This window comes from Crotalus tigris, unplaced genomic scaffold (assembly GCF_016545835.1).
Source record: "Crotalus tigris isolate CLP2741 ecotype Arizona unplaced genomic scaffold, ASM1654583v1 scf7180000018235.799016, whole genome shotgun sequence".
NCBI lineage: Eukaryota > Metazoa > Chordata > Lepidosauria > Squamata > Viperidae > Crotalus > Crotalus tigris.
The window spans coordinates 631,766-655,295 of NW_024096898.1; the positions used below are offsets into that span (position 1 = coordinate 631,766).

A 23,530-nucleotide genomic window follows, 5' to 3' on the forward strand; every position below is an offset into this window, starting at 1 on the left:
ATGATGTTTTTCCACATCCCCATTCGGTTTCCAAGTTTCATACCCACTTCTGATGAATTACATTAAAATTTATATCAGTATTTACTGCATTTCCCTTTTGAAAAGGAGATGTAGCTAATTTTTATTTGTTTTTCGTAGATGACTTTCCCAAGCCACAAATTAGAACACATCCTGAGACAACAGTTGCGCTTAGAGGAACCAATGTTTCCCTGACTTGCAAGGCGGTGAGCAGCAGTGATTTGCCTATATCTGCTGCCTGGAGAAAGGACAATGAAATATTATATGACACAGATATAGAAAATTACGTCAGGTACCAACAACAAGATGGTGAAATCCTGGAATATACTTCTATCCTGCATGTTTTCAATGTGAACTTTACTGATGAAGGAAAATACCAGTGTATCATCTTCAATCACTTTGGGTCCAATTATTCCAACAAGGCCAAGTTGACTATCAATGGTATGCAGCAGTGGGAGTTTTGTTTTGCTTTGCTTTAAGAAGAAAAAAAAAATCCTTGAAATGAATTTGTATAAAAGAGGGATTAGAGCCTTTATCTTTCATGTAATTCCAACAGTCCATTGCAAGTAAGCAATTTAGATCTTAGGCAAAAGTGATTTTGCTTTTCCCAGTAGTGCTGTGTGGAGAGAAAAGACATCTAAGAGAAAGAAATGTGTGTTTACATAACCTTTGACTATAGCTTCACTGATATGTGATACAAACCCAACAGATCACTTCTGTGGTTTCATCAGAAAAAAAAAAAAGGATTTCATAGTTTGTTTAGCTTCCAAATGTGTACCAACAGTCTTTCCCTTTTCGGTTCCTCCCTAAAATAGTAGGTTAAAAAAAAAATCAATTGGTGCTGAAAAGTTATGAAAGACTTCTCACATAGAGGCTAGGCATAAGGACCATTTTTTTCATTTTTTAAAAAAGGGGGAAACAAAAATCAACACAAATTACTAAGGATTTTTTAACTGTGATTTAGGGGAAAAGCCATAACAAACGAGTTTGCATATCATGCTAAGTCCAAAACAAATAAGCCATGTTACAGTTTAACCCAGTGTGTTAATTAAATTAGACAACAGCCAACTTGCTTCTTGGCTCAATGCTCTCAAAAGAACTAAGCTGAATAAGAGGAAGAGGCAGCCACAGTAGTTCCATGGATGGAAATGGTTGGGGCAACTGCAGCAACAACAGCTTCTGTGTTTTTCTGGAGCTGCCTGTCTGGTTATGTCTACTATAACGGGTTCTCAACCTTGGCAACTTTAAGACTTGTGGACTTCAACTCCCAGAATTCCTCAGCCAGCTTTCTGGGAGTTGAAGTCCACAAGTCTTAAAGTTGCAAAGGTTGAAGACCCCTGTACTAGAGTCAAGAGAGTTGTAACCTGAGGAGTTAGTGGTAGCAGTATGCCTCATCCTTTACATCAGGAGAATGACTGCCCAAAAGTATTTGGGCATGTGAATGCTGGCATTGCAAGGAAACTGGGTGCATTCTACCTCCAGATTGGGGGGGGGGGGGAATCTTAAACAACGAATTCACAGAAATCGTACTGAACTAACCAAGAAGTAAATTACGTGGAAAATATTTGCACTTTATTTCTTACTGTACTAAATCACATCATCCCAGTAAGGTTGCCCTGATTGAGGATGTTTTATTGTGTTTACTGTTATGAAACTACTTTTTTAATCTTAAAGGATGAAAAGATAAAAAAAAGCGAAGACAACATCGATTGTTCCAGAGAAACTAAAAATCATTTTGCTTTTTTGTTTTCCCCCTCCAAATCATTATTAAATCTTGGGAGTAAATTATATTTTGAAACAAGGCCGGATTGATGAAATCTAGTTTTTGATGGTTGTGAGTTTGTTTCTGGATTTATTTATTTTTTTAGTGGGTAAACAACTATCTTTTGAGTCAGAAAGTGTACTTTCGGGTAATTTTTAATTCCCCCTCCTAAAATCCAGATTTTTTCCAAATCTTTGGTATAAATCTAAGTAAAAAATGTTTAAGGCTTTGAACAAGGGGAGAATTATGGATTCTGTGTGCTCCGCATAAGGAAAATTCTCATGTTAATTCTACTGCATTGTCATTCAGAGTTGCCTTCTTTTGTGAAAACTCCCATGGATTTGACAATACGTACAAGAGCCATGGCTAAATTGGAATGTGCTGCAGAAGGCCATCCATCACCCCAGATATCCTGGCAAAAAGATGGCGGCACAGATTTCCCTGCAGCTCGTGAAAGGCGCATGCATGTGATGCCAGAAGATGATGTCTTCTTCATAGTAAATGTGAAAACTGAAGATATGGGGATTTATAGTTGTATGGCACAAAATGTGGCTGGCAGTATATCAGCAAACGTAACATTGACTGTGTTAGGTAAGCAGACTTGAAATGACATGAGTCATTTTATTAGACCTTCATACTTGGATATATTTCAGGTGATTTGCATTTACAGGGATAAAATCAGAAGCCCCACTGAGAAAGTTAAAATCAGTTATTATGTGTTAGGTCTTTGGCATTTTTAGAAGGGAGGAATGTTAGGATTGTGATTAAAACAGTAAAAAAATAATAGTGACGTAGTGCAGTATCAGAAAATGCTGGCCTTAGATTTAGGCAATGAAAAACAATACTGTTTGTTTGGTTTGAATTTAAATGTGGTCAGATCCCAAAATCAAATTGAACATCTCCAAATATTTATGGAAGTATTTCCCTTGAATATGTAGTGTGAAGATATTTAGTCTGTGTGTTAGTAAGTACTTTAAATATTATCTTTATTTTCCAGAAACACCTTCATTTGTTAGGCCTCTGGAAGACAGGACTGTAGCTCAAGGTGAAACAGCTGTTCTGCAGTGCATTGCTAGTGGCAGCCCTGTCCCTCGCCTAAACTGGACCAAAGATGATGGTCCTCTGACAGTGACCGAACGGCATTTCTTTGCAGCTACCAATCAACTGCTCATCATTGTAGATGCTGGATTAGAGGATGCTGGAAAATATACTTGCATTATGTCTAATACTCTTGGTACAGTGCGTGGCCATATTTATCTACATGTATTATCCTCACCGAACTGTGACTCATCCCAAAGTGGCATTGGAATTGGAGATGATGGCTGGACAACAGTTGGGATTGTAATCATTGTTGTGGTCTGCTGTGTTGTAGGCACCTCTCTAGTTTGGGTTGTTGTTATCTATCACATGAGAAGAAAAAGTGAAGATTATAGCATCACTAACACAGGTGGGAAACCTGCTAACTTAATTTTATTGATTTCATAGTTATCATGACAATTGGTAAAGGGAATTGAGTTAATTCCATTTAAAGTGGCTTAATAGAAATCTGTTTGCACATCCAGAAATACCTGTTTCATAATCTATCAAACCTCTGTCAGAAAAGTAATGCCAGAACTTTTGATTACCATATATACAGCCTATAGAAGTGATCATATATAAAGTCAAAATACTAAAGTTTAAGAAAGCTGTTGTTTCAAAAATTACATTTTGTTATATCTTCAGAAAAAATAGTGTTATAGTATGGAATTAGTGTAAAAATTATTATTTGTTGTAGTTTAATAAATGGCAGTAGGTTAGCATTAGAAAAGAATAAATGAAAATGCTTTCAAGACATTCTTCTAGACATTCTAGGTAAGTTTTCTTTTTACAGTGTGAGGTTATATTTCTTGATACATTGCCTGAATGTCACTGTCTTAATAGATACCTAATTGCTGGATAGTTTAATGCCATATTTTTTTTCCTTTTCAGAAGAGGTAAATTTGCCTCCTGATATTCCTAGCTACTTATCTTCTCAAGGGACTCTGTCAGAGCCACAGGAAGGCTATAGTAATTCTGAGGCAGGAAGCAATCAGCAACTGATGCCTCCCTCCAATAGTTACATACACAAAGGCACAGATGGTAAATCCTATTTATCTTATTCTTAGGCAAAAATTAGATTATTTTCCACAGCCAGTTTACTGTGACCCACCAAATTGTCGATTGTTTTTTCAGTGCCGTTGTAATTTTCAAATGGTCACTAAACAAATGGTTGTAAGTTGAGGACTACTTGTATAAGCATATTCTGAATTTGCAACATGGTTAGGTGAACCAAACTGGGTGTCAGGTGTGAAAATGTTGTCTTTATTGATATACTCCTTGCATCAGATTAGATAACATTTATCATTTCACCATCGCTGTGGGACTAGTGATAGAATCATTCAATTATTTTTAAAAAATGATTCCATTGGTTGGTTTATTTTCATTTTTCTGTGTATTTGCTTTCTTTTAAAAAAAAATTACTCCCATCGAAATGATCTAAAATCAGGAAGGTGGTGAAGGGTCAGGAAGTTAGGATTGTTTGGTGAAGGAGAAGGCTATAAGGAGAAGGGAAAATTCTTGTACTTTTCTGGATGCACTTGTATGAACAAGGAAGCAAGCAAACCCGGAACCAATTCTTGACAGTCATGAAAGAGGGGAGAATAGGTAAAGAAGCATTTCCTCCCCTCTCCCCTTCTTTCCAAGTTGTGCCTTCCAGTTTTCCTGGATTAAAATCCAATCATACTTCTGACCAATTGAAGCTCTCCTAATAGCACTTACAAAGCCAGGTGCTGGGAGAAAGCATTTCTTAAACCTGAGTTGGGGCAAGGCCTGGGATAAATTGGCAAAGGTTTGCTAGTTTCTCCTTCTAATTCAGATGACACAATGCTGAAATTGGGTTCTCTTCTCTCCCCCACCCTCCTGCTGTTAGACTCATTAAATGCTCATTATGAGCAAGCCGCTCCTGCACTGAGCAGGAGTTGAATTATTGAACTAAATTATTGAACTAAATTCCAAACGTCCCTTCCAAATGTCTGATTCTATTTCTTCTGGCTTTTTTTTTGCAAAACTCTATATCCTCCAAGATTTTCCCATAGATAGTAAAGTATTTGATGCTTGTTTTCCTAGTAGAAGCGATCGTGTCAGAGTATTCTAACTTACCATTATTATTTTTTTATTAGGTGGCACAGAGCCATTGGTGATCTGCTCAGATTGTTATGACAATGCCAACATCTATTCCAGAAACAGGGAGTATTGTCCTTATACATACAACACTGAAGATGATCCACTGGATCAGTCATTGTCCAGCCTAATGATACAGATGTCTAAAGAGCCCTATCCTGGATGCCCTCAGCATGAAACCACAACTATTAATAACTTTTCAGATGGCCAAGATAGGTCTGTGTTTCTTAGCAGTCAAGACAGGCTACATGAGAGGAAACCATGTTCCCAGTCCTGTGGCAGTGGTGAGAGCTTTTTTGGGGGGGTTGATATTTAAATGATTTCATTTTCATCTGAATAATCAATTGGTTGTTGCAAAATATTTCATAGCTACATTGCAAAATATACTTTGTGAATCTGCCTTTTTCAGAACTTTGTTTTTATTTTATTTATTTTTATCTTGCCTTTATTATTTTTATAAATAACTCAAGGCATTGAACGTATCTAGTACTCCTGTCGCTCTCATTTTCCCTACAACAATCCTGTGAAATGGGTTTAACTAAGAGTGTTACTGGCCTAAAATCACCCAACTGGTTTTCATGCTTAAGGTGGAACTCGACTTCATGGTCTCCCAGTTTCTAGTTTGTTGCCTTAACCACTAGATCTAACTGGCTCTCAGATTTTACTCTTATTGTTGATGTCCAGTCTCCAAGCTCCATTATTCAAAATATATCTAAATGTAATTTGTTTATGAAGCCAAAATAATAGGTTATGTAAACATTGTCTTTCATATTTCCAGAAGTCTATTTTTAATTTGATTTCTTTTATAAAAAGAAACAAAAAAGATACAAAAAGAAAAGAATGAAAAAAGTAAAAACAATATATATACAGAAGACAACTACTTTTAAACATAACATTTAACCATGACCATACAGAGCAATATTAATTAGTTTTCCATTATATCACTAGAGAGCCAGTTAATAGTAGACAATGAATATATTTCATCAATCCAAGATTGTAAATCTAGGATAGTTCTATCTTGTCATTGTAAAAGAGTAAATATTTTTGGTTGTGCTCCATAAGTTGATAACTTCATTATTCTTCATATAATGTGTTTGAAATAGTTGATATATAATTCCAAATCACATAATAATAACCATCTTGCTCTTTCCTAAAATCATATTAACCACCTTATGGATATTAAGTAAAATAAGAAAACATATGTGTCCCTCTCCATAATTTTACTTTCCAATATAATGAAGTCATGGCCATATCTTTTAAAACATTTTATCAAGTGTCCAATAAACATGAAAATTTCAAATTGCTTTCATGTTAAGATCGTAAGACTTGCAGTTCATTTGTATATTCCAAATTTCTGTTCCAACTTTCTTGCAAATATTGTTTATCTTAAAAATCTTTGGTTTTGGCCAAATAGGGAAAATAAAAGATATTTTAATTTAATATGTTGCCATTCCATAGATTTAGATAACCTGAATTTTTCTTTCAATTTTTTGATGACTGGATCAATCAGAAATTAATATCATTAGCTCATGAATCCCCCCTCCCCCAAAAAAAGATTAAGCTCCAGTTTTCAAACTGGGACTATCCCACAGTGTAAACTCTCATGTAAATAAGAATCAGAAATACACAATATCTTTCAAATATGTCCTGCAGCATTTAATGCAGGAAATAAAATAGAATTTTTGACTAAAAAAAGGTCTAGTAAATTTACTAACTTTGAAGCCAAGATTCTTCTATATATATTAGATATATGTGGTTCTTAATAAGTATCTTCAGTAGTTTGAAATACACTTTGGCTACCTTATGTTTTTGTAGATATATCTGAATATATAGCTTTTTACAAAATGTACAAAATTATTCCTAAACATAGACAAATAGCAAATACATGATTTAAATGTGCTGTTATAGCTAAAATTGGGTGTTGTTGTTGAGAATCTTAGTGCTGAGATTGTTTACAAATTCAAATTTCTAATTTTTCCTTCCACAGATCTTTTTCAACAGTCTTTATGGGGTATCAATAATGATCTGGGGTTGTTGCATCCTCATTGTTCATCTCCATCTAAGACCCATGAGGTGCTAGAAGTTCTGAAAAATGAAGGCATCACGGAGAAAGAGCCAGAGCAGATTATTCCTCCTAGGCTTCATCACAGATTACATGAATACAACTTTGATTTTAACAGGACTCGGGACATGCAAGAGCATCGTGAAGCTACATAAAAATGAAATAAACATTAGCAGCTTGAAGCATTTGTTAGTATTATTGCTACCTCATATTTTGACTCATGGCAAAAAATGTTTCATGCTTCCAACAGAGGCCTAATGGAACAGACCACTGACCGCATGCTGGAGGGCAAAATCACTTCTGCTATTTTCCAATAAGTAGCATATATTAAAGCTCAGTCTTAAACGGATAGTGAAAAAAAAGAAGATATAACACAGTGATGGAAGTGCGAGTGTCTCTGTTGTCTTGGAAACATTCCCAAGAATGGTTCACATACGTTACCTTTCCTGCTGAAAAAAAAAAAACTTTAAAAGAGCCTCTTTGCAAGATTTCTTAGTATTCATCAATATGAAACTTTTGCTTGATTTTTTGATCCATCTGACAACTAGCAGGAATTCCTCTCAGTATGTCCGATCACAAAATCTATTTACTTTTTCTCTCTGAAGTATTCAGATGTAAATATATACATATAATATAAATATTTTGTATACACTAATGGAGATGAGAGATTGAAATGTAAAGTTTTTTTTAAAATCATGCCAAATATCACATCATTCTGACTTCCCTGACTTGTTTTGCCAGAAATCAGAAATTGTTTACTAAGAGTGATGCAGATGGGTTGGTTCATAATTATTTTTTTTGCACTCCACGATTGGAGTTATCAAATGCTCTGCCATTCATTCACTGGAGATTTTCATTCTTTGGTGGCTCTTCCACTTTATAGTTTTATGTATGGGCTGTAATTGATGGAAGGAAGATTGTGCATAAAGAGAATTTCTTGTGAATCGGCCTGTGGATTTTAACACAGGATATGATATGTATGATGTGAGAGATGGTTAACTTGATGTATTATTAGAAATACGAACTATTAATGTGAAGTCATTTTTAAAATTTCATGGATGCTGGAAATTATTTTACTTTTTTCAAGCTTAGAAAGTTTAAACTGATTATCTCTGTTCATACCCATGCCTGAGAAATTAAGCAATGAGTGTGTAAGATGTGAAGAATTAAATGAGTTGAACATCAGTGGTTAGTCAGAAAACAGTGTTTCTCAACCTTGGCAACTTTTAAGATGTGTGGACTTCAACTGCCAGGATTCCCCAGCCAGCCATGCTGTCTTCCCAATGCTCCCTGATGCAGGCTGAGTCCACACATCTTAAAGTTGCCAAGATAGAGAAACACTGTATAGAAGAAACCTTTGACACATAGGACTGGGAAGGAATTTGACACATTTCCTAATATGCTTTTGTACACCAAAATGAAATGTTATACAATACTATAATTATGATATAACAGTGGAACAGCTAGTAATGGAAGATTATCTCAGAATAAGAAATAAAAGGTATAGACCTTCAGTAGTCTACAGATTGCTTTTTATACTGAGATAATCTTTTTGCTAATCTTTGCTATTCTTGAATATTCTGTTTGCTAATTTTTCCTACTATAATAATTCAGAGTTCTGGATTGCAGTTAGAAGACATCTCATAAACTCTGTGTATTAGCTGTGGCAAACACTTGTAGTCTGACAAAATGTAGGAAAAATATTAGCTGTCAATGTAATCCCACACATTTATTCAGATTTAAGTCCCATTAAGTGCTGTAGGCTTATTCTAAAGTAATTATAGAATTGTAGTCTGATTTGAAAATTAGCCACAGTCTGTATCATCTGTTCTCAGAGTTCAATAAAAGGTATTTTGTAAACTATTTGGTGTGCTTCTATAGTAAAATGTTGGCATGAAAAATTATTAAGGCAAATATATTTCATTTGTGTCCAACATTCCTGCCTTGTAGAAAAAAACTGAAGACTGAGCTTTTCTGGAGAGCTTTTGATGCTTGAGCTATGGTTAGATTGCAGTTCTGCAGGCTACTTCTGCTGACTGCCAACTGCCAGGAGATCGGCAGTTTGATTCTCACTGGCGCAAGGTTGATTCAGCCTTTCATCTTTCCAAGGTTGGTAAAATGAGGAGCCAGATTGTTGGGGGCAGTAGGCTGATTCTGTAAACCACTTAGAGAGGGCTGTAAAGCACTATGAAGTGGTATATAAGTCCAAGTGCTATTGCTATATTGTACTGGGTTTTATCTGCCTTATTTCTATGTTACTTTATAGTATTTCTTTATGTGCATTGACATAAAAATTGTGTAGTAAATGAATCAATCAGTGACTATATCCCCACTAATGGAAATAATATGTACTAAGCTCATGAGTAATATTTAACTGGAAAAGGCCTCTTTTTACTAGCTGGAATTTTAGTGTTTTTGTTAAAACTCTTATTATATAAAGCCTTTTCTGGCTGGAAGCAGTAAAATTCCTGTGTTTTGTTTTGTAACTTAAGAATCCCTATGGGCTTGTCCCACTTACAAAAAGTAACCAGCCAGGTAACTAAGCAATGAAAGAATGAACTCATTAAGTAGTGGTTGCTTGCCCTTTTGGTTTTTGTACCAGTGGAAAGTGCCAACTTACATATTGCTTATTTCTTCATAATATCAGTATCCCAAATCTTACAGGGATCTCTTGTCTGAGGTCTGAACCAGTGCTGAAAATAGAAAAGTCAAGGCAGATTATTGTCAGCAAGTAGATAAAGTTCAGCTTTCTAGGGCACAAAATAACGTCTTCTTTTATCCAAGATATTTGCTTCAAAGTACTGAACCCACAAAAAATTAATCTTGCTTGCAACTACAATTTTAATGCTTGTTGCATTATTTTCTGTGAGAACCATACTTGAACTTTAGCAGTAAAAATGGATATATGAAATATACAGAATGGCAGGTGATGAAATGGGTAAGCATTCTGTTAACAAAATTACAGAGGCACTTTATTATCATTTTAAATGTTGCGTTTTAGAATTATATAAGAGAAAGGTTCCAATTAAAAACCTTTGGTAAAATATAGGTACTCTGAAAAGGATAAGAGTCAGACTGCATTAACACTCTGTTTTGTATTTCTGAGATATGTGCTAAAACACTCAGCAACATAAAGTTCTGCAAGAACTTTCTTGTTGCTGGTTTTGCATCTTCTTCAGGGTGGACATGTACCAGATGGTTAAAGCATTTCTATTTTATCTTATGTAAAGTTAGCACTTGAGATAATTTTCTCTCACTAAGTGATGAAAACAGGTTATGGAAAATTGAGACAGCTTGTGGAGAATCTGATATGGCAAAGCTGGAAAAATATGTAAGACCAGAACTTCATTTCATCTTTGTATATATTCCTGCCAGATTGCAAATGACATATTGCACAGCTCAGTATTTTACTATTCACTCTGGAAGTTCAGAAGCTTCACTGTAGAGAGACAAATTTGGTAATCCAAACTTCCTTGTTAGATATAAGGAAGTTCCCGTTTAGCAACCACAACTGGCACTGGCAACTCAGCTATTAAGCAGTGAGAAAGTGAAACCATGGCTGTCTTAGGATCTTCAGGTTTGTTTTTTTCTTTATAGATCTGTGAAACTTGGTAAATGTGAGGATTGATTGTGAAGTTACTTTTTCATCACCATGATAACAATGGTGGCTAAACAAGAGCTACATATTTACATGTCTTTATGTAAAACAATTCAGACAGCTTTGGGGCTAGAATGGGTTCAGCAGTCAGGCTGTAAATCTGGAATGAATAAAGTATTGAGGATATTTATGAGCACAAGGATGTCTAAAAGTAAATTGTAGAGCAAAGAATTTAAACATTTTATACCTTCTCTAAGCTATGTTTTTGGAAAATGACTTCCTAGCAAGCCAATACTTCTCCTACTCTGAAAACAAAATCTATAAGGAATTGTGTCTGGGATTAGAATTTAGGCAATTTTGAAATATTTCACTTATCTATCATTTTTAAAAGAGGTGTTTTTTTGGGGGCAATTTGCAGGGAAAAAAATATTGATACTTTTTTCCAATGCCAAAGTAATTATAGCTGTAAATATCCAGGGCAGTGCAAATCAATGTTTTCTTATAGCTGTTCTTTCCTTGTAACTATTTATATTTTCTCATGTAATCAGAATGTATATTTTGTACAGCATGTGTAATATGTTTGTCTATTGTAATATACCTTACCCAATAAAGGAATACATAATTAATTTTGGGTTTTGCATGGTCTAATTGTGAGGTGAGTAGTCTCCTGAACAACTGCATAGCTTGCATTACTTGTGCTCCATGTTTGAACACCTGGGCTGCCTTGAATTCGTAACATAACTAGAATTATCTAACAAAATGAAATTCAATAATAAAAAAGTAAGGTCCTACATTAAGGCAAGAGAAACCAAATGCACGGGTATAGTATAGGTAGTACCTGACTCAACAGTAGTAATTGTGACAGGGATCTTTGAGTCCTAGTGGACAGTCACTTAAATATGAGCCAGCAGTGTGCTGCATCTGCTAAAAAAGCCAACGCAGTCCTAGGCAGCATTAACAGAGGGATAGAATCAAGATCATATGAAGTGTTAATACCACTATATATTGCCTTGGTAAGACCATACTTGGAATACTGCGTCCTGTTTTGGTTGCCTTGATGTAAAAAAGATGTTGAGACTCTACAGAAAAGAATAACAAAGACAATTAGGGGACTGGAGGCTAAAACATAAAGAATTGTTGCTGGAATTGGGTATGTTTAGCTTAACGAAAATGAGTAGGGGTGACATATCTAAGGAGTTGCCATAAAGAAGAGGGGATCAACCTATTCCCCAAAACACCTGAGGCAGGACAAGAACCAATGGATGGAAACTAATCAAGACAAGAAGCAACCTAGAACTGAGGAGAAATTAATAAATGATTTGCCTCCAGAAATTGTGGATGCTCCAACACTGGAAGCTTTTAAGAAGAGACTGGACAACCATTTATTTGAAATGGTGTAGGGTTTCCTGCCTGAACGGGGTTAGACTAGAAGACCTCCAAGGTCCCCTCCAACTCTTATTCTGTTATATTTTTACTTTTCATATACAGAAATGAATAAATATTACTATTTTTGCCTTCTAATTAGGATTAGATTAATAGTTCGTTCATCTTTTAAATCACTGGTGAAGCTGGCACAGCAGCGCCTGCATTTTCTGCGTCGCATGAGAAAAGCACATCTTCCTTCTCTTATCCTTACCACTTTCTACAGGGGGGCGATTGAGAGCATCCTGTCATACAGCATCCCAGTCTGCTTTGGAAGCATCGCTGCTTCAGACAGAAAGGCGGTGCAGAGAGTGGTGAGGATGGCTGAAAAGATCACTGGCAGTTCCCTCGCTCCCATCCAGGACATAGCACAGAAGCGTTGCTTGAGCAGGGTCCGTAACATTTTCTGGTCTCTTCATGACCTTTTTTCCTTGTTACCTTCTGCTGTTTTCCTTGCTACCTTCTGGGAATAGGCTTCGTGGTATCTGAAGCAGAACATCCAGATTCAGCCATAGTTTCATTCCTTACAGCATTAACCTTGTGAACTCTCAAGCTTCCTCTTTCCGTTATATATTCAAGATGGACAGTATTTAATATTTATTTGCTACGTATATGTAGGAGTGTGGGTCTATACAGATGTTGTTCATAGTATGTTTAGGTGTGTGTCATATATGTGTTTCACTTTAAGAGCGGGCAACTAAATTTCATTTTTGATGTTTGCTGTTGTGCCCACAGTAAAAAAATGACAACAAAGGTTATCTTAAGTATTGGCTACAAATTTTATGGGTATAGAACTGCCATGGATAGTTGTGTCAATCTTCTGACATGAGCAAATATAAGTACTTAAAAAGCTCTTTTTTATAATGATACATGAATCTGTTTGAGTAATAAAGGATTTGCTGGCCATAGCACTCAAACCACTGGATACTTTAAAATGACAGTTCCTTATCTTTATAATGAAAGAGATACACAGACATCTGTAATAGCATTGGACAAGATTATAGCTTAACAAAATGAATCATTCAAAATATGAGTAATAAAAATCTTTGTTCCATGTTCATTTTATTATATCTAATTCAAAAAGCATCTCTGGAAGTTCCTTAAGAATTGAGAACATAGTTTAATTAATGAACTTGCACTGAATAGTTTTGGATTCCTATCATGCAGTATATTACCAGCTAGCCATTTCACCCTTGTTTTCTCTTGCATGATCCTAAACTGCCTGATTTTTTTTGTTAGTCCAAAAAATTTTCTTCCAAAATGTTTCAGGTTTATTAAAATTTTCTTTTTTTATGCACCAGTTGGTGACATTTGTGACAAGGTCAGAAAAAAGGTTTGCTTCTGACAAAAGTAGATACTACTTTTATACGAGCAATGGTATTTGGAGAACTAGTCCAGTGTCAGCTAACTCCAATTTTCAGAATGTACAATAGTCTGTGTGTTTATTTTATTTTATTTTATTCTATTTTATTTTTGCCTATATGATTACTTTTCAGGCAATTCTAGCAAAACATGGTCATTTGATCTTCCAGATTTTGCCTTGATTCCTTCAGTTACACATGTTACATTCCGTAAGTGTGTCTTACAGCTGAATCTATAAATGAAAGTGTTTAGAGATTTTCTTTTTACAGACTGCTCCTGTTTCTATAAGAGTAAACTATTTTCATTTACAAATGTTCAGACTGTTACTTAGAGGATCCCTTTGTTGTTGAAAGTAAAGAAAACAACAATTATAATCAGAAGTGTTAGAAAAGTCAGAGTTATTTGTGCATCATGGTAATTTTCTTCATTTGGCTAACGAGTCGGTCATATTTTGGTCCACAGCTCCACTAAAACTCTTACAGACCTTAAATACATTCATCTCCATAAGCATTCATTATGACAGTATTCTGGATGTTATAAAGGTATGCCCTGGACTTATTGTTCAATAAATCACAGCAGTAAATCATAGTAAATAACAAGAATGAGTTAAATATATTTATTTTTAGGATACACAAGTAGCCCTTGACTTAAGACCACAATTTGGGAGCAGAATTTCCATTGCTAAACAAGGTAGTTGTTAAGTAAGTTGCACCTCATTTTATCACCTTCTTTGCTACAAATGTTAAGTAAATCACATGGTTATTAAGTGAATCCAGCTCACCTTATTGATTTGCTTTTCGGAAATCAGCCGGGAAGATCACAAATGATGATCACATAACCCCAGGATGCTACAATCATTGTAAATGCTTGCCGATTGCCAAGCACCCAAATTTGGATCATATGATTGTAGAGATGCTGCAACCCTTTGTATGAGAATCAGTTCTTAAATCACTTTTTCAGTGCCATTGTAACTTCAAATGATCATAAAACAAATTGTTATAAGTCAAGGACAACATGTACTGTATGTGTAGAATGTTGATTTTATCATTTCTTTCTGTGTTCCCAAATTTTCACAACCTGTGCCTATTGTGCCTAAGGGTTAATATAGGTATACAGTATTTAAGCCTAACAACAATTTTACAGTTTTTTTTTTTAAAAAGAGCGAGGAATCATCTGGAAGTTTGTCTGCATTTCTGCACCTGCTATATTCATTGTTTTCTCACTTCGAATCATTAGGTAACTACATGAAAATAGTAGGCATGTGTTCAAAATTTGTATCAAGTCATTGTGTTAAATGTTGTACCTATGGAGCAATTTGAAGAGCATCTATTTCTTAGGAATTCATAGAAATATTTGAACAGAAGTAAGATCCTAAGTTTTCGCATGCAACTCTAAGTACTCAGTAAATTTCCCTCCTTTTGAATATAAAAAAAAATACCCACAAATGAAAAGGGAGAGCTAAACTATTGGTTAGCTTAAGACAGGAATAAGGATGAATTCCTGTTCTACCGAATATGAAATTATGGGTATTTGAGAGTCTCAGTTCTCCAGGCATATTTAAAAATTAACTCTGCTGTCTTGGTGGCCAGGAAGGAAGATACAGGCTTTCAGGAGAAGTAAATATGATGATGGAAAACAAATACTTCTTCTCTGGGGTTTCGTTAATAACTTACCTCCTTTTGGTAGCTTTATCTTTATGTGATTACTGCCTTAATCATCTGAGAATGGAAAGATAATTAGATACTATGTTGGAAGCATTTCTCCTATCCTTAATTTCCAACTGCTGGAATCTAATGCTTTCTCCCTAAACAGTTTGTGGCCTCTTTGCAATCTTCACCGAACACCAGTCTTTAAATATTAATGAGTACCTACAGGTGGAGGAAGTCTGTCTTCCAGCAACCAGTTTTGCTTTTCTCTTGAGAACGTAGATTGCATATTATATGCAAAATGTCCCTAGATGGCAGCGTAACACTGCTGAAATAGCTGCCAAAAAGGGTACAGAGAATCTGAAGGGTGTAGTAGCTTGCTCTGTTCTGGCAAGTGCAACTGGAAAGCATAATAACAAGAAAATAAAAATATATTGAATATCCAGTGGGCCATTTCCACAGAAGAGGAATAATTGCCAGCACTGATGAAATCCTAGATTAGAGCAATAATATTTACTTTTCCTAATGACTCTGGGCTTTTCATGTCTGTTATCTCCACCCCCTCCTGGTTCTTTTGGCTTTAGGTAATAAAATTTATATAATGAATTCATTCATCCCCTGTCTCAAAAATATTACACTTTCATCCTCCTGAAGAGTAGTGAGCTTTGTAATCAAGAGCTTCTTTGTATAATAATGGAAATGGGGGATCCAGTTACCTGATTACAAGTTGGCATTTGTGCTGAAGTGAGATTGTATTTTTTCACCAGCCACAATCATGCAACATGAAGTCTAGTAGGCAAGGCCCAGAACAAGCACAATAGCAATTTATTTTATATATTTTTTAAAAATTGTGTTGTGATTTTGGAGGCAGAGATTACCAATTTCTAAAGCAGTCTTTTCCAGCCTGGAGACATCTAATTTCATGATTTCCATTCCCGTAGTGGCAATGACTAGCAAAGCTTATTCAATGCAAAATTTGTAAAGAATGAATACTGCAAACTAAAACATACATAGCATTACCAAGATCAAACAAATAAGTCATTTTTTTTGGAAAAAAAACATTTGGCCTTAGAAACAGAAACCTAATATCATAATTCAACACTTGTACCTCCAGAGTGATTCTGTAGGCTGCCAGCTCTTTAATGAAATGTTTCTGATTAAACAAACAGCTGAATTTACTACATGCTGTGGCAGTTCAGTCAACACATACTAATTGTTGCCTCTGAAATAATGACAGATGTTTATATTAAGCACTGTATTTTTATATTTATATTACAAAATTTATACTGTTCCATTCTATGGCAAGTTTGGGCAGTGCCCATAAGCGAACCAAAAAAATCCAAACCCCTTTCATCCTACCAGATAATCTCAGAAATTAAAAGCAATAAAATTTAAAACACAATTCCCAATTATCTAGGATTTGAGGAACCCCCACCTCCCAAAAAACAGGCTGGTTTTAAGGTATTTCCTAAATAAAACCTAAGGGCCAGTCATAGTGCTGGGGATGTTTTCATGAATGTGGAGGCTACTACTGAGAAAGCCTGCTTCCTAATCTATGCCCGTTCATTTCTGGGCAGTGGAGGAGGGAATCCTTAGCAGGTCTTTCCTCACTGCTTGGACTAAGTGGGCAGAATTATACCTGGCCCTGATATATTGTACTGCTATGTACTATGTAGAGTTTCAGAGGTAATACCCAGAATTGTGAACTGGGTCCAGTGACTTCAAGATGGAGGTGAATACTGCAACTCTGTGTTTCCCAAACTAGTATTCTAGCCATTGCATTATGCACAATTTGTAGTTTCCAAGACGGGTTGCAATACTTTAGTTATGAGGTGATCTTCTCTACTATCGCTAAGGCATCCTAGTTTGGGTATTTGCTTGAAAATTATCAAATCTGAAAAACATTTTGAAGAGGGTTATGTTTGCAAAAAAAAAAGAACCTCCTTTCTCAACAGTATTGTGGCTTGCATAAACGTATAAAAATCAGCAATTACTTGGTTCTATCTCTAACACTAATGTGAAGGCATAAATATTTTATATGGCATCATTTTTTCTATTTTAATCATTTGAAAGATGACTGAGTACTAAAGACTGATCCCCAAATAAGCGAATGTTCCTTCCAAACTTCAGATTTATTATCAGCATACCTTTAGGTTCCTAGCACTCCCCATCTTGTATTTTCCCATACAAAACTGGTTTGCTTTTGGTAACTTTACAGTTAAAAATATGTGTTGGTTTCAAAGATTTTGTGCTTCTTTTCTGTGCCCAACACCACAGTCTTTTGCCATGTTTTATTTTAGCTGTCAAGCTCCAGTTTTTAACTGAGTTTGCAAAAAATTGAATCACACATCTACATTCTGTTCTGATGTTTATAGTTTGTAAAAATTCATTTTTCTGACATTCTAACACTGCTCTGTTCATGTAATACTCCATGCAGCCAGCCAGGTAAGTCTTATATAGTGTTACATCTTTCAGCTATCTGATACTGCTGTTAAGCCAATCCTAGAGAGGATTACCTAACACCACAAATGCATTTTTCCTCAGCCTGTTCCTTCTATTTATCATATCTAGACACTATTTTCAGGAATCAGGAACACTGCTGGCTTTGCATCTATTTCAGTACAGCATGGAAATCACCTTCAAGAAACACAAAAGCTAATATAACTCCTCTAATTGATATACTGGGTTGTACATTCCTCACAATATATATAAACTGCAGTAATTTATGAGATCAATAAAGCTTATAGGAAGCTATGAAAAAGTATTCCCAAATTTGTAAATGTATTTATTTTATTAATTTGAGTATATTTTGACTAACAAGTAACATTAAATATAATTAATATTTTTTCTGTTTGATTCTCCCTTTTAAATCAAAATCCTCACCATTTTTAAATTAAAATTTAATTTGTAATTCTTTTCACATCCATTATGCAATTGTCCAGAAATAAAATCTGGGAATTTCTGAGATGGCAGAAAAACTGAGTTTTTTTTTTGAAAAGGACTCTATTGGGTATTCTGGAGAAAAAGTCTCTGGGGAAAAAAGAGCAGCTCCCAATACACCCTTGCATCCTGCTGACTCCTTCATTCTAGGCCCCCATGCTTCAGTCATGTGACTCAGAGTGGAACATATGGGCCCTGTCCCATGCTTCCCAGGGCATATGTACAGTCAACTGCAACACAAAGGGACAGCAAAAATATGCACACTGATGCAATACACTACATTTTTTTTCTACATAGAAGAAAATACAAATGCTTCCTACAGTCATTGCAAATTTATAGTCTATTCTCCCAAAACACCCTGAGGGCAAGACAAGAAGTAATTTATCAAAGAGAGAAGCAACCTAGAGCTAAGAAGAAATTTCCTGACAGTGAGAACAATTAATCAGTAGACTGGGTTGCCCTCAGAAGTTGTGAATGCACCATCCCTGGAGGTTTTTAAGAAGAGATTGGACAGCCATTTGTCTGGAATCATATAGGGTCTCTTGCTTGAGCAGGGGATTGAATTAGGAGACCTCCAAGGTCCCTTCTCATTCTTGTTATTCTGTTAATAAGTTGGAAAGAATTCCAAAGGTCATACTCTGTGTACTTTCCCCACCTTGACTTATCAGTTTAGATTGTAGATTGTACAGCAATTTTAATGTTATTGGTGATATTGAATAGTCAAATATGGTTTTCCTCTCCCCACAACATGAAATTATATTAATAAATGTTTTGTCAGTACCCTTTCTTCATCAAGCAAATGAATTTGAGTAACTCTTGATTATTTTTAAATGTCATATTAAGGATTATTCTGCATGTTTGAAATAGGGATATTGTTATTAGGGAACAATTAATTGAGAACAATTAATGATACATTCTAACTAATTAACTCTCTCCTGTAGCCCACCCTTTTCATTCTGGCCTAATCTCTAAATGAATCTCCCCTTTTCTAAGATGTGAGTCCATATTGTTCCTGATATTATTATAGCTATTTCTCTTTTTCTATTGCTTCTCCTTTAATGAGATGTAAATTTTTAAAATTTCAGGGCTGTGACTTCTGTATGTTCTTAGGTTTTCCTATGCAATTAACAGTTGGCAGCATTTCCATTATGCCTGAGAGAACTGCGAGAGTTGATACATAAAAGCTTAAGATAAATTCATCTGGATAAACCAAAATCTTACCTAATCTAGCTTTCTGTTCTTACAGCAATCATACAGATTTTCCTAATAAGAAGCCCTCAAGCAGGACATGTTCAATAGCACTCTAATTCACATTTTCATTAATGGGCTTTGAAGTGGGGGCTCTTATATATCTTATGGTAGTCAATTCAGTATCTTCACTATGAATATAAATGTATATGAAGAACATTTTGTCTAACCTAAATCTCACACAGTTCTGTTTCATCAAATCTAGCATTATAAAATGGGAGAAAAAGTCCATTTTTCCACGCTGTACAATGTTATATGTATGTTGCTATTTATTTATTTGGGGGTTTTTTTGAGATTGAAAAACTCAGTGTTCTATGTTTTTCTTTATTAAAGATTTGTTTCCAGCTTTTTTGGAGCGCATTCTTTTAGCTTTTCAATACTTCAGCAAAGTTTAGCGGTTTAATAATTGGAACCCTGCACATTATTGTAAACGTGCTCTTAATACTGTGCCATCTGCTACCTTATGTTTGCTTGTGCCTCTCTATTATGCAATTTGCCATGAACTGTGGGAAGGGGGAATGAAGGGAGGGGGAAAACGAAAGTAGAAGCCACCTTGAGATGCCATTCCAAGGTCATCCAGCTGGAAGAAGGAGGGAGCTGCATACCGATGTGGGCTCAGACTGGCTGTTATAGAACAAACTGCAAGAACTTCATTGGTGGGCAGCAAGAGGCAGACAATGGGGGAGGGAGTAGAACTTAATGATTTTTGGCGTGTGAATCTCAGTTCTGGTTTTGCATTACTATAATTCACTTGCTCTCTATTAATTGCATTACTATAATTCACTTGCTCTCTATTAATTGCATTACTATAATTCACTTGCTCTCTATTATACCTTTCTCAACAAATGGAGTTAAGGATCTTTCTTACTTAGAGGTTCAAGCTGAAGCAGGTCAACACACTGATTTATTTAAGAGTATTATGATGTCAGTTTGTTTTTATTTGTTCTCTAAATATAGTCAATATAGTATTCACATTTGTTTTGTAACAGGCAGCCATAGATTGGTTATTCCTATATACTCAATAACTTTTTTCTAATCAGTGACAATCAGGTTCACACCATCAAGCTTAATAAAAAGCTGTCTTAATAATTAAAATTAAAAAGAGAGTGCCCTGGATAATTTTCCTATATTGGATTTATAAAAGAGGTTTGTTAAAGCTTTGAAGAATTTTGTAAGGAGACAATGAAAAAAATTGAAATTAAATTCTATACCATTATTTGAGGGGACTAAAGATCAAGATTGTTTAAAAAAAAAGGAAGGAATGTAAAGTTGGTTTATTTGATCAAGAATTAAATAGATATGTTGTTATCTCTGGTAAATCTTAATAAACTTTTGTTGATGAGGACTGAAATAATAAGATTTGTTTATAGATAAGAGATGGGAAGAAGAAATCTGTCAATCAGATCCACACCGAAGTGTTCAACTAGCTATTATATTGTTCAAACCTACAATACAGGAATATTCTCAAACTTGATTGTTTGCAGCTGGATCAGATTAGATAGGATTCGATAGCATTAAAGGGGAGGCATGTCAGACTTTGCCCTTTTATGCCTGTTGAGTCCTTGGCGAAAAGCAGACGCGAGAAGCAGTTGTAGTTCTCAGGTTTTCTTTTATTCTGTGTTCAGCTTACAGGTGAAGGCTTCAGCAACGCCCAAAACCTCCCAGCCTCTTATATAGGCAATTCCCGGGTCAATGTGTTACTTTTCCCGCGCCAGCACCCGCGCATGCGCACAGGCGCTGGCGACAGCCTGTCTGGTCCCGGGTAGCTTGCACCTGCCCGGGACTGTCTGCAAACGCCCCGAGCCCGTTTGCAAGGCTCGGGACATAACACCCCTTTCCCCCGGGCTAAGACTACTACCAACATACAATTATTTCTTGATGCAGTGTTCTACTCCCCAGTGCTCCTACTGTTTACTGGCTTTTGTTTAGCCAGCAATGTTATGTAATCCTCTAAGTACTTAGGAGATTTCCTTGCTCTCTGTGACCTTCTCAGCTCTGGGTTTCTGACAGGTGTATCCTGACTGAAGGGAGACGTGAACCTGTTCTCCTTATCTTGCCTTGGTGCCTTCCAAGGACTATGCCCCAATGCCTGGCCTGCTTGCTCGCCCACCGGGCTCGTCAGGCCAGGGCTTCTGTCACTTTGTGACCTGGTTGACCTGCCTAGCTGTAGGCCCTCGGGCCCCTTGAAGTGATAGCCACTGCTGGGCGTCTCTGTAGAACCTCCTAGGTCCGTCCAAGACCTGTCAGGAGGCTGTCCAATCCCTAAACCCCGTTCTGTGTCCGGGCTCGTGTGGGTTTCTGTACCTTCCCAAAACTCAGTTACTCCCTGATTTGGGATAGAGGTGTTGCGGTCGGGACTTGGTTCCTCGACCCCCTCCCTGTATGTTTGACCCCCTGTAGGACTTGGGGTAAGGTCAGGCCAACTCTGGGGATTATGTGCCAGCTCTCTTGCAGGGGTATGATTTATTGGGATGCTCCCGGGTATCCTCCCTGACTGGAGTACTGTGCTGTGCAGGTGAATAGTGATTGTACCCCCGGGGTGACTCCCTGGCTGAAGTAGGCGTGAATGCCTGGTAGTTGGATAGGCTCTTAGAATTCCTGTTTGGGGCACTCGCGGAATCTTGGAATGGGCCGTTTGTGGCTCCATCATTGGAGGTGGGCAGCAGCTCATGCCCCGCCCTTTGCTCTAAAGGGTCTCCCTCCCCCCCTGGAAAAGACTCAGGAGTCTCATCTGAAAGATCCCGCCTAGGGCGGAGTTGGTCGATGTGCCGACACAGGACACGACCGTTGTCCAGGGCTACCTTGTAGGATAGAGGACCTGTGACCCTGGAAATAGAAGTGGGGACCCATGTATGACCAGGCCCGTAATTGCGAGTCCGAACCGGGGCACCCACAAGTAGTTGTCTAGGTGCCCTAGGATGTGAGGTAGATGAAGGCAGTCTGTCCGGATGCAATCGGTCAAGCTTCGTAGTAAGTTTGCGCCCCCAGCGAAGTTCAGCTGGGCTTCTCCCTGTAGAAGTGGACGGTGTGGTGCGGTAAGAAAGGAGAAAGTCAGCCAACCTGTGATGCCAGTCCCCATAGGTGAGTCTTTTCAAGGCGTCCTTTGTGATGCGGACCATGCGTTCAGCCATACCGTTGGTGGACGGGTGGAAGGGTGCAGACGTGGCATGACGAATCATGTTAGCCTGTAAGAAAGCTTGGAATTCGGAGGAAGTAAATTGAGGGCCGTTGTCAGACACGATGACATCTGGGAGCCCGTGTGCAGCAAAAATCCCCCTCAGTACCTGAATAGTCTTTGCAGTGGATGAGACAGGTACAACCTCAAGCCATTTAGAATGACTGTCAACGAGGACCAAGAAGAACTGGCCCTGAAAGGGCCCGGCGTAGTCAATGTGCACCCTAGACCATGGGGACTGTGTATCCTCCCATCTATGCACAGGAGCTTGGGGCATCTCTGGGCGAGAGCGCTGGCACAGGTGGCATGCATGCACCTTAGCCTCAATGTCCTTATCTAAACCAGGCCACCACAAGTGGCTGCACGCAAGGGCCTTCATGCGAACACTGCCAGGATGACCCTCGTGGAGGGACTCTAAGATCCTAGTCCTCATTGAGGTGGGAATGACAACTCTGTTTCCCCAAAGCAAACAACCCTGAGAAGTGGACAACTCGTTCCTTTTGGACCAGAAACTCTGAAACTCAGGACTAGGGCAGTGCTCAGGCCATCCAGACAAAACCCAAAAAAGGGTGACTCCTGTGCGGCACATCCCTGGCATTCAGAGGGGACTCGGGCAAGGCTTGGATGGATAGAATGTTGACAGCTGGCGCAGGGTCAGCTTCTACTACTGGCAGGGGCAATCTACTGAGGCCATCAGCATGGCCCATTTCTTTCCCAGGCTTGTGGAGTAAGGAAAAATCATATGCAGACAGAAAAATAGACCACCTAAGCATTCTAGGGGAAATGATTTGGGGAGTTTGTTTACGTGTGGTAAACAGTCCCAGCAGAGGCTTATGGTCAGTGAAGACCGTGAAATGCCTGCCATACAAGAAATCATGGAATTTTTTAATTCCAGCAACAACAGCCAGAGCCTCCCTGTCTATCTGAGCGTAGTTGCGCTCAGCAGAAGACAGTGTTCTGGAGTAATATGCAACAGGAACCTGAGTTCCATCAGACCTGAGGTGGCTCAGGACGGCTCCTACCCCGTAAGGGGAAGCATCACAAGCGATGCACACAGGAAGGGACTCATTGAAGTGTGCAAGTACACTGTTAGAAGTGA

At 37.3% G+C, this 23,530-nt stretch overlaps 1 protein-coding gene across 2 annotated transcripts in view; it reads left to right on the forward strand.

Moving 5' to 3' along the window:
• The window catches only part of LOC120310615 (leucine-rich repeats and immunoglobulin-like domains protein 2), a 56,615-nt gene extending 45,351 nt beyond the window's left edge, over window positions 1-11,264 (forward strand). For both annotated transcript variants that reach the window (XM_039349200.1, XM_039349201.1), the window contains 6 exons: window positions 139-459; window positions 2,090-2,371; window positions 2,778-3,227; window positions 3,749-3,898; window positions 4,978-5,262; window positions 6,966-11,264. In XM_039349200.1, coding sequence (XP_039205134.1) covers window positions 139-459; window positions 2,090-2,371; window positions 2,778-3,227; window positions 3,749-3,898; window positions 4,978-5,262; window positions 6,966-7,195 — 1,718 coding nt within the window. In that variant the 3' untranslated portion in view covers window positions 7,196-11,264. The remainder of the gene's footprint in view (window positions 1-138; window positions 460-2,089; window positions 2,372-2,777; window positions 3,228-3,748; window positions 3,899-4,977; window positions 5,263-6,965) is intronic.
• Window positions 11,265-23,530: the final 12,266 nt, after the last annotated feature.